General features: G+C 30.3%; 2 protein-coding genes across 2 annotated transcripts; both read right to left on the reverse strand.

Moving 5' to 3' along the window:
* Positions 1-3,922: 3,922 nt before the first annotated feature.
* LOC106758166 (probable endo-1,3(4)-beta-glucanase ARB_01444) lies at positions 3,923-6,236 on the reverse strand. Its single transcript, XM_014641103.2, has one exon. The coding sequence runs from the start codon at positions 6,157-6,159 to the stop codon at positions 4,177-4,179; it is 1,983 nt and encodes a 660-aa protein (XP_014496589.1). The 5' UTR covers positions 6,160-6,236; the 3' UTR covers positions 3,923-4,176.
* A 2,368-nt stretch (positions 6,237-8,604) lies between these two features.
* LOC106758470 (putative endo-1,3(4)-beta-glucanase 2) lies at positions 8,605-10,665 on the reverse strand. Its single transcript, XM_022780035.1, is given in 3 exon segments — positions 8,605-8,956; positions 8,958-10,084; positions 10,166-10,665. Coding segments are annotated over 3 exon segments (1,869 nt in total). The 5' UTR covers positions 10,556-10,665.
* Positions 10,666-12,055: the final 1,390 nt, after the last annotated feature.

Below are 12,055 nucleotides of genomic sequence, written 5' to 3' on the forward strand. Positions count from 1 at the left end.
CATTTTTCTTTGTGCTGTTTTCTGGCTCATCTTTCTACTCAGGAGTTTCATCTCTGAAATATGAGAAAAAAAAATTCAGTCAATCATGACATATTTTATTAGTTATGAAGTTTATACTTCGTAAACTACTTACAGTTTCTGTATTTGACCCTGAGGTATACATTGTGGTGCAGTTGCAATTGAATACGTGTCAAGCTCTCTACCACCGGTTGTGTTGTGAGCCAAATTCTCAACAAATTATCATTTCTGTAGGATACATAGGGTAGGAGAAATACTCCATCAGTAACATCTCAGTTACAATAAATTATTTTTTATTATAATAAATTTACTTAAATTAACTATAACAAAAAAATAATAATTTATAATAAAATAAAATATATTTATGCATTTTTATTTACGTAATTGTAATAATTGATTAGAAATTATTTTATAAAAAATTTAATTTAATTACAAAAATATTTAAATTTATTTATTTAATAATATTAAAAAATTTAATTATTAATTATATGTATATATATTTAAGAACATTACTTAGAAATTACAAATCATTTTAGTTAATAAAAAAATTAAAATAATAAAAATGTCTGGGATGATACACATTAAGAAAAATCGTCAACTCCTACAATTTTAATTATTTAATATTTTTATTAGTTTAAATAATTTATATTGAAACCAAATTATTATTAATTAATTATAATTAGTATAAAAATACAGTATAATAATAAAAATTAAAAAAAATATAATGAAATATTTTTTTTGGATTTTTAATTACATAAGAAATTATTTAACTGAAATCATTTTGTAAGAAATTTAATTTAATGACAAAAATAATTAAAACCATAAAATTTATTAATTAATAATATTAAAAAACTTTAATTATTAATTAGATATAATTTACATTATTTTAAATACATTTAGAAACATTATTTATAAATTATAAATCATTTTAACTAATAAAAAAATTAAAAAGAAAAAATGTGTGGGATATACAACTTCAACGGAGAAGTCGTCAATCCGTATACAATTTCGATTATAGCATATTTTTATTAATTTGAATACTTTATAATGAAAAGTCATATGATAAGAGATTTGGTAATCGATTAGCAGATCCTAAAATTATTTTTGGGATGTATGATTTCATCTCTGACCATGACCATTATGTTAGGATGAAGTTATACGGAGGAGATACAACTTCTTCATTTGAAATTTTTTGTCGGGTTCTCACTGTTTGCCTAAATGCATTATATTTAAAATTTTTACCTAGTTTTGTAAAATTATTATGATTTTTATCCATTTATGTAAAAAAATAAAAAATACAATGAGTAAAATATAATATCAATAAACTTTGAATCTAATCATATAAGAATTAATATAGTTTTCTAATTAATTAACTAGTCTTTATATTTACATGCTGTTTTACATTTATATTCAATATAAGACATAAGTATATATTTGGATTCTCATCCATTTCACTTATTGATTTCTCTCTAATTAATTTACTTTTTTTCTATTTCTTTTTGAACTGAAATGGCATTGACTATTATTCTGTATGTGATTTGGGTCAGAAGATTCTAAATGATTGAGATAAATTATATATGAGATTGATGAGTGTGCCTAAGTTTCTAAAAATAGTTATTATTGTTTCGATTATTACTGATAAGCGTATGATACATAGAAGGCTAAAGAAGAGACTGAATCAGCATGTATCCGATAGAATATGAACTGTGCACGTCAACTTCACCTTAGTAAGTATTCGGCCTAATGGAAGATATATAACAACAAAATGTCCCTAACATTTCTCTTGGCTTTGGGGTTGTAATTATGTCTAGCAATCGACAATCTTCGATAGAATCCACTTAACTCACAGATTAATTCATCATATTTTAAGTTGAAAATGAGTAAGTTCACAAAAATATCTCTGGAGAAAAACAGAGGAATGAAAAAGAAACATAAGTCAAACCTGTATTAACTCATAATCAACAAAAAGTTCAACTTTTTCACCTTCACTAAACTCAAATTTATGATAAGTAAAATCGATTCATGAGTTTCGACTCATTTTCATTTTAATTCAATCTTAACAATTTTACTATTTACTTTATTTATTTATTACCTTTGATATATAATTTTCAAAGCTTATCCGGATTTCCTTATTTTTTTGACTTGGAAACATTGGAGGCTACCATTTTCAGATACAAACCATAGCATTTGCATTGCAAAAAAAACCTGTGACACGGAGTCCACTTTTACATATCTTTCGACACTTTTCCAGCGTTTGATTGGGAATTGAAGGGAGATCACACTATAATAAAAGGATGATATTTTGAGAACACTTTTTGATAACTTTTTTTTACAACGGAACACGTGTCATCACTTTATTGGTTTATTTGAATTTATGTTTAAAAAAATATTTAAAACGGACCAATCACAAACTATCACGTATGCGTTGTCAAAAAGTTCTTAAAAAAGTGTTGTTAAAATGATTTTTTCCATAATAAAAGCCCACTTTGCCATCTTCTCTCTGTCCCCTCACTTATTTCTTTTAGAGTAATAATATCATGACATACTTTTAAATTAATTTTCACATAGTACAAGGATAAAATGATTTAAAAAGTGTAAAATTATAGTTTTTCAAGAAAGACGAGAGTAAAAAGTAAGTAAGAGTAATGTCAAATGAATGTAAATATTTAGGTGTGTCAAAGAATTATTTCTGTTTCTTTTATTCACCAATTGTTGATATTGTCTCTTGTTCATGAATTAACCATACAAGTTTAGCATTAAAATTTCAATTAACAAAGATCCTTCATCAACCTCTCATAGCAAAATGTTTTTAAAATAATTCAAATATAAATCTAAAAGTCTCATATTAGATAAAAATAGAAAATTGAACAATATAAAAAAAAACTTATAATTTAATGTTTCAAAAGTGACAATAATCTCTATCTATTGCACTTCCTAAGAAGATATCAAATGGAATCAATAGAAACTCAAATCTTCTTCATTTTAAAACGTTTTTATAAATTTATGATGGACTTGAAATTTTTTTCAGATCCAATCATCACACTTCTTACATCCTACCACTTTTACTAACATGCACAACAATATCTCTTTGGATGTTTTAATTTTTCTCTTAACGTATATTTGTTAATAAAAAAACTGTTTTTCATTATTTTTTTTAAATTATGATGAGAATATATTGATTACACTTTTTCAGGATAAGTTTCCCCTGTAATTACATGTTGGCACTTTCCAACTAAACATTTTTGCTTCAGTTATGGAGGTACTATTTTTTCTATTAATGGTTTGAAACGGGCGTTGCTTTCTGAGAATATAGTCTATTTAAGTGCATTTATAATAATAATTATTATTATAATGAGAGTTTTAGATCTTTAATTGAGTAAAAGAAATGTCAAAATCAAACTATTAAATCAGTTTGGACATTTTTTAATTTGGGTATTTTCGGTACAAAATCTAATTTCGATTCATGACTTTTTTTTTTTGTTCACCGAAGTTTTAATGGAGAACCCCTAAAGGCCTAAAGCTGAAGGTCATCATAATTTTCGAAGTTTTTACGCATTCTTTTATTATTTTTAACAAAAAGAAAAAGGATTTGTGTTACTGAAAATTTTAATTTTATAATTTGAATTTGGATTTTTCTTTTCAGGTTTATTCCTTTTTAAGTTGACATTGCATCAAACATTGCTATTTACATAAAGGAAAAAGTCTTGAAAAAGTCTTTGGATGTTTTAATTTTTCTCTTACATAAAGAGTTGTGCGGTTCGTGGACTGTTCATTTCTGGCAATTAAAAACGGAGCCTTGAAAACTCTGTATTGCCAAAATAACACTCTTTTAAAGCACCAAAAGGTACGAAAGTGAAATCATATCTACAAGGGAATTTTGCTACCTTTGTAGATTCGATGTGCTTCAGCATCATTCCTTTTGACTTCATTCCCAAAGCTCAGACAAAAGTACACCAAAATAGTGAGTAATGTTGTGTTAGAATCAACGTATATGAATCTGAACTTTTACAGCTCTAGAATACCACTGTAAACTGCAAATTTTATTACATTCTTGAAAAATCGAAGAGATACAGAAATAATTACAAATGAAAACATTGATAAATAGTCAAATTGAAACATCATAAATAGTCCAGAAATTAACCTGTGTGCAATCATCCCTCATCTGCTGTGAATCCACCACAAGAGATTACTGTAAGAGTTTCCATCATCAAAACCTGTCAACGTTCTTATGTTCTTCAATGCTGCTTCCTTATCATAAATTCCCTGCAAGGCATAGGTCATTCCCTTCCAACCCTCACTACTTAAAGATGGAAATGTCCATTCCACAAGCTCCTTCACATAATCAGCATCAGAGAACAATGTCTCAGTGATAGGCAACAAGGGTAGCACTTGGATTCCAAGTCTGCATTCTCTACATTCAGCACTGGCCCACCATAACTTACTATCCCTCTTATTAGCCCACAAAATTCCCACTATCCTATTGTCTTTTGCAAATTCTTCTTCGTACAAGTTGTCTTCCACTTTAACATGCCACCAAGTTTGTGCAGCTAGAATTTCCAACGCCACTAACGTTGACCCAGTGGCAACAAGATTTGAGTCATCATATGCCAGACCCACCAATGCTGCCGAATAGTATGCATTCACAGCTTCACTCGTGCTTTCTTGGTTCCTACCATCTTCAAATTCGGTCACTCCTGCCGCCCAAGAATGTAACATATAGAGGTCAAAACACCTTAGACGTGGATAAATTTTGCTATACCTTTGACCCAAGTTCATAAAATCTGTCACAAGTGAATAAACTTGTGGCTTGTATTTTTGTCCCCACTCGGGATCAATCTTTGCAAGAACCGCAATTCCATATAAAAAGTACCCCAAATGGTAATGGTGATCGTTGTAAACTCCAAACCCAAAATCAGCGGTTGAATCCGTTGACCCTAGTTTGGTTACAAGTCCACTCCATTTGTTTTCATACAGAAAACCATTCCCTACGAAAGTTCCATCTAACCAAGGCTCGATGGCCTCTTTAAGAAAATCCTTAATGGTGGGAACAACCTTTGAAAAAGACACTTCTTCCGCTATCAATGCCAACCTTGCAGCCCTTCCAACTCGCTTTCCATAAAAATAAGATGAATTTGTTCCTATTGCTGAAGAATTAAGCTTCTGCACATCTTTAACAAGCGCTGAGACAATCTCATCATATGAATCTTTTTCCACTCCTTTGTTAGAATACCATTTCACAGGAATACTATCCGTTTCCAGAACCCATGAATCTCCAACAACACCAACAAGATCACCATCAATGCTTCTATACTTAAAATCACCCAGCACAGTAATTTGCCCGTTATTTTTACTTGATAAAAGTTTAACATGAAGAGGGTGAGCCAGCATGAGCAAACCCCCGGAACCTGCCTTTTGCCATTGATACACCAAACGGAAAGGCTCCTGCAGTGTTGCATCACCCGACAAAGGGTAAGAAGAGCTGAACTTGTCAAGAATTGTCGCATAGTTAGGATCAGGCAACACTGCTACACGAATGATGCCAGAAAATGGCTTTGAGGTAACCCGAGAAGCACCATCGTGGTTCAAATAGATTGGGGAGGAAGCGTATATGAGCCATGTCTGAGTGTTGTTGAGCTTAAGGGTGTACTTGGTATTTTTGTCATTGTTGGGAGACAGAGAGAGTATGGTATGCACTGTTGTGATAGAAAGAGATGTTGAAGATGTGACGGAAGCAGTTATAAAAGGGCTTCCTCTTGATAGAAAGAACCTGAGGTTGGAGGAGGGAATGTCCAAAGTGATACCAAGGTCACTGAATGATGAGATTACACGGTTTTGTGGAGTTGAAAGTGTTTGAGTGGAAGAGATGGTGAGATCTGGCACAAAAGCTTGGTACAAGAGTGCTGTGGTGAAGAGGAGAAAAGGGTATGAGGCTGAAAGAGAGGAGTTTGAAGTTTGGATGAGGTAAGGGTGAATGTACTCAGGTTGTGATCCGTTTGGTATGACATAGTTTTGGAAGAAAGAGTTTGTGGGAAGTGGAGATGAAAGAAGGTTTGAGGAGAAGTAGGTTGAAGGGTCTGGGAGAACTGTGGATTGAGTTTCAGGGAATACAAAAGAGAAAGAAGAAGAAGAAGAAGAAGACATTGTTGTCTGTGGTTGCTTCTTGCAGTGTTGTGTGGTGCCGCTGCCTCAGCCATTTTATAAGTAAAGATAAGAGTTTGTTTGGCCTTATGGTTGACTTTTAGAACCAAGAGAAATGCTAAGCTATAAATTTATAATCTTGCCCGGCTGCCACTGTACACTGATTTATTATTAAATTAGTTTCATTAAAAATAAAACAATTTGTTTTACTCTTATTTATTACTCTTTTAATCATTATGAACAAGATGTTGAATGTCATTCTAGACTCTATTCATGGAAGAAAGCAAGTTAAAAGAGAGAGAAACAATTAGTATAAAATATTGATATCATGACCAACTTTTATATTTGACACACTACACTTTTTTAATAAAAAAAAATAGTATTAAATAATTATAAAAAATTTATGTGTGTAAAAAAATTATTTTTTAATATTAAAATAGTATTAAAAAAATTAAGAAAAAGTTGTTAAGTTGTCATAAATAAGAGGAAAGAGCAACTTGATGTATATTATATTTATAGCTGAATTTGTCTTCATATGTGTTTTTTTTTTTTTTTCCTTTTTTCCTTTCCTGTTGAGTCCATGATACACAGGTACAAGAAAGTGTATGATATAACGAGTAATAATGTTTTTCTTTTAGTTTAAGTACAACTACTTCGTTATAACAATATAATAATACAAATATTTGAATTAACACGATAATTTGTAAATAATATATTATCATATATTACAATTGTAAAGAAATAAATTTTAAATTAATTTTAAAAAATAATTTATAAGATGATATTTGTTATTTGCATAATTTTTCTTTCAAGGTACGTACGTAGAAAGGGTATTTTGTTTTTCTTTGAATAACATTGCTTCTTGCATATTATATGTTGCCCCCACACGTTTGGTTAACGACCTTATATTTCTTTTTAGACACTTTCATCCCCGTTATTAAATTACAAGTTGCATTTTTTTATTCCCGTTCCTTGATAAGAAACCCTAAAAAATGTTAATTCATGATTATTCCTGTGTAATAGAGAAGGAACACTCTTCTAATTTATATATACTTCTACTCATATTTTCTAGTTAATTATCTTCCATTAAAATGTATACGTGTGTTAAATAAATAGATTGTAAGCATTAAATTTATTTTTTAAATATAGGATAAGCACTACCAATTTGTTTACACGATTAAATAATATTTACCGAGTTTGCAAAGACTAAAATTTTGTAGGCAGATTGTTAATAATTCAATAAAGAGGTCTATCAAAATTAATAAGATAAAATGTAGCGTCATCTTAGAATCCACTTTGAAACTAATTTAATCCATTGATTTGTTAAATAATTATTATCTCTATCTTACAAGCATTATGTTTCTCGTTTACTAGTCAAAGCTGAGCTCAAACACCCACGAGACTTAAGAGATTGCAAAATTAAACATTTGTAAATGGATTAATAACAATTTGATATTCAATTAATTCATTCATTCATATTATTATTATTGTTATTTCTTAGCATGCATATAATTAAAATTAATAAGCTATTTTGAAAGTTTTAAAAAAATTAAATAAATGATTGATATAAAACGAAAAATATTATTACTTCGGAAGTAGTACTTTCCGTTCTCACATAAAAAAAAAAACTAATTTTACATACTAGATTAAGATTTATTAATATTTTAATATTTTCTTAAAAAAGTCCTTCTCATAAAATTAAACATTATGTGATAACGTAACCAAAGATCAAAGATCAATTGAATTCAAAATATTTATTAAACGATGTAAGATAATTAAAAAGTATATTTAAAAATAAATATTATTTTGTATGAGTAGTAATTAGAGTAAGTTGGACGGTGTCAATGATTGGTTGTATTTTGTAGCAAAAGCTTCCTATTCTTACGAGGCAGAACATGTCTCCATTTCCAAGGCACGTCCAATTCCTACGGTGGAACCAAAACTTTTTCGTTGCATTGTTTGAAGGAAAAAGTTATTTTAAAAACAATTTTTAATAATTTTTTTATAACGTAATATTATGAGATTGGTTTATTTTAATTTTTTTAAATATAAATTTAAATAAATGAATAAAATAATGATATATGTTATAAAAAATTGTTAAAATATCAGCATTTTTGTTTTAAACATACAAATAAATAAAACAGTTAAACTTTATAAAAAAAAAAATTATTAAAAAAATTGTTAAAATATTATTGTCTAATGTTTAAATGTTTAAACGTGCCATGTTCGAAGAACTTCTATTAATTCATTGAGTCATAATAAATTACCCTCTAACTCCACTTCTGTAACAAGGAGCAAAGTCTGTATAAAACATTTTATTAAATTGATATCCATAATCAGAAACTAACAATCAGTGACATGAGATTCGAGGTTGCACATGTTGCTTCAACCTAGATTATTGAGTTGAAACATTATCTGTTCAAAGTTACGTGCATCACGACTCCTTAATTATCTGCTGTGAATCCTCCACAAGAGATTAGTGAATGAGTTTCCATCTTCAAAAGCTGTCAACGTTCTTATGTTACGCAATGCTGTTTGCTTATCGTAAATTCCCTGCAAGGCATAGGTCATTCCCTTCCAACTCTGACTACTTAAAGATGGAAGTGTCCATTCCACAAGCTCCTTCACATAAGCAGCATCATAGAACAATGTCTCAGTGATAGGCAACAAGGGTAGCACTTGGATTCCAAGTCTGCACTCTCTGCATGTAGCAGCCGCCCACCATAATGCACTATCCCTCTTGTTAGACCACAGAACACCAACTATCCTATTGTCTTTTGCAAATTCTTTATTGTACATGCCACCAAGTTTGTGTAGCAAGAATTTCCATCGCCAATAGCGTTGATCCACTGGCAACAAGACGTGAGTCACCGTATGCTAAACCCACCAAAGCTGCTGAATAGTACGCATTCACAGCTTCACTTGTACTTTCTTGGTTCCGTCCATCACCAAATTCTGTCAGCCCTGAAGCCCAAGAGTGTAACCTGTAGAGGTCAAAACACCTTAGACGTGGATAATGAGCGTTTTGTTGGTCCAAGTTCATAAAATCTGACAAAAGTGCATAAACTTGTTGCTTGTATTTGTTTCCCCAAGCGTTGTCGATCTTTGCTAGAACCGCAATTCCGTAAAGAAAGTACCCCAAATGGTAATGGTGATCATTGTACACTCCAAATCCAAAATCAGCGCTTGAATCAGTTGACCCCATTTTCGTTACAAGTCCACCCCATTTTTTTTCATATAGAAAACCATTCCCTGGGAATGTTCCATCCAACCAAGGCTCAATATTCTTCTTCAGAAACTCCTTAATGGTGGGAATCACGTTTGGAAAAGACACTTCTTCCGCTATCAACGCCAACCTTGCAGCCCTTCCAATAAGTTTCCCATATGCGTAGGAGGATGCCGTTGCTATTGGAGAGTTTAGTGATTGAACATCCTTGGAAAGTACTGAGACAATTTCCTGATATGACGCTTTTTCCACGCCTTTGTTAGAATGCCATGTCACGGGAATAGGATTCATTTGCAACTTCCACGAATCTCCGACAACGCCAACAAGATCACCATCAATGCTACTATACTTAAAATCATGCAAAATGGCAATATTACCAGTTTTATTATTGGATAAAAGTTTAACATGAAGAGGGTGAGCAAGCATGAGCAAATCCCCAGAACCTTCCTTTTTCCATTGATACACCAAACGGAAAGGATCCTCTAGTGTTGCATTACCCGATGAAGGGTAGCTAGAGCTGAACCTGTCGAGAACTGCCACATTGTTGGGGTTGTCATGAGGCAACGCTGCTACACGAATGATGCCAGAAAATGGTTTCGATGTAACCTGAGAAGCACCAAGCGTGTTCAAAAAGATTGGGGAGTCGGTGTATATGAGCCATGTCTGAGTGTTGTTGAGCTTAAGGGTGTACTTGGTGTTTTTGTTATTACCGGGAGACAAAGAGAGTATGGTGTGCAGCGTTGTGATAGAAAGAGATGTTGAAGATTTGACGGAAGCAGTTATAAAAGGGGTTCCTCTTGAGAGAAAGAAGCTGAGGTTGGAGGAGGGAATGTCCAAGGTGACACCAAGGTCACTGTGGGATGAGATTACATGGTTATGTTGAGTTGAAAGTGTTTGAGTAGAAGAGATTGTGAGATCCGGAACAAAAGTTTGGTATAAGACTGCTGCAGTGAAGAAGAGAAGAGGGTATGAGGCAGATAGTGAGGACTTTGAGGTTTGGATGAGGTAGGGGTGAATGTACTCAGGTTGTGATCCGTTTAAAAGAACAAAGTTTTGGAAGAAAGAGTTTGTGGGAAGTGGAGATGAAACAAGGTTTGAAGAGAAGTAGGTTGAAGGGTCTGGGAGAACTGTGGATTGAGTTTCAGGGAACACAAAAGGGGAAGAAGAAGACATTGTTGTATGGAAGAGCAAAAGGATTCGTTCATCCGTATGCAATCTTCAATGTTGCCTCCTATATATATATATATATAGAAGAGATTGTTTAGAACATGCAGATTGAGATTAGAATCTCCATAAGGAAAAAAAAAACTTAAATACTTTTATTCCTGTTGTCGTTGACTTTGTTAATGTGCATTCAATTTTTTTTCTTTATATTTTAACGTGGCTCTTATTTTGGTATATTTTGTTTACTTTGATTTTCTTTTATAAATTGGTAATGGATGATAAAATATTCTGCAGAAATTCAAGAATTCTAACCCAATTCTCAATAAATCCATTCATTATCTAAGAAAAACATGTGCAAAATATTTAATAAAAATACATAATAATAAATAATTATTATAAGGATATCATAATTTATAAGCATTTAGCACATTTAAAATTATATATATTTTGAATTATATGAATATCATATTTTTTTTTGTTATGGTATTCTTTATTGGATTTCATATATGTATATATGAAAAAAATAAAAACAACATTTTAAAAAATCATCAACATTAGACATCAATTATAATTAAAATTGAAGAAAAATAGGAATTTGGTTTCGGTTTAAGTCCGAAACCAAATATCATTCTCGAAAAAATATAAAAAAAAAAATAACTTTCAGTCTCTCTTGTTCTCATAACTTTTGTCTGAGGTTCGGTAAGAACCGATGTCAAAATTCTAAAAATTAAATAATTATTTTAAATCAGAAAATTTATATGACATCGACTATCTTCACAATCAAAGTAGAAAAAAGATTTAATCTTGGATCTACGCAATATACCTTTTCTTATTTATAATAATTTTTTATTTTTTGAGTTTTTGACATCAATTTTCATCATAACTAAGGTCAAATATCTTTAAAAATAAATAACATTTTCAATAGAAAAATGTATATGACTTTGATTATGAGCAGAAACTAAATAAATACTTTTAAATTTTTTTTTATTTTTTATTTTCAATTCAATGCTTTGGATTTTTTTAAACCAAAATATTGATCATTTTGCTCTGGTTTATAATCAATGTCAAAAAATTTTTTCCTTGTTTTAATATGTTTCGGTTTGTAAAACCAATATTTATTGTCCAAAACATTCGCCGTCTAACTAGTGTTTCAATAAGTTGTAGTTTAAAAAACTCTTACAAGTGTTAATTTGATAGATTTAATATAACTTTTAGCGTATAAGTTATTTGATACATAATAGATAATAGAATATAAGTGAGATAATACTTAAAAACTTGTTTGAGATAACGTAGTAGTTTATATGTAAAACTTATAATGTATATTTTAAAGATGTCATGTTTAATAAAATTTATAATTTGTATTTGATATTTTCCATGAAAATATGTATTTTGAATTATTTCAATAGATGAATTTATAGGTATCAATTGAGAATTATTTTGACAAAATCTTACCAACCAATTTTAAAGATAAAAAATAATTAATCACTATATTGATTAATTTAAATAATA

The sequence above is a fragment of the Vigna radiata genome, chromosome 4 (assembly GCF_000741045.1).
Source record: "Vigna radiata var. radiata cultivar VC1973A chromosome 4, Vradiata_ver6, whole genome shotgun sequence".
Taxonomy (NCBI): Eukaryota; Viridiplantae; Streptophyta; class Magnoliopsida; order Fabales; family Fabaceae; genus Vigna; species Vigna radiata.

Excerpts from the sequence above, each read along its gene's own strand:
- LOC106758166 (XM_014641103.2), bottom strand. The coding sequence starts at position 6,159 with ATGTCTTCTTCTTCTTCTTCTTCTTTCTCTTTTGTATTCCCTGAAACT.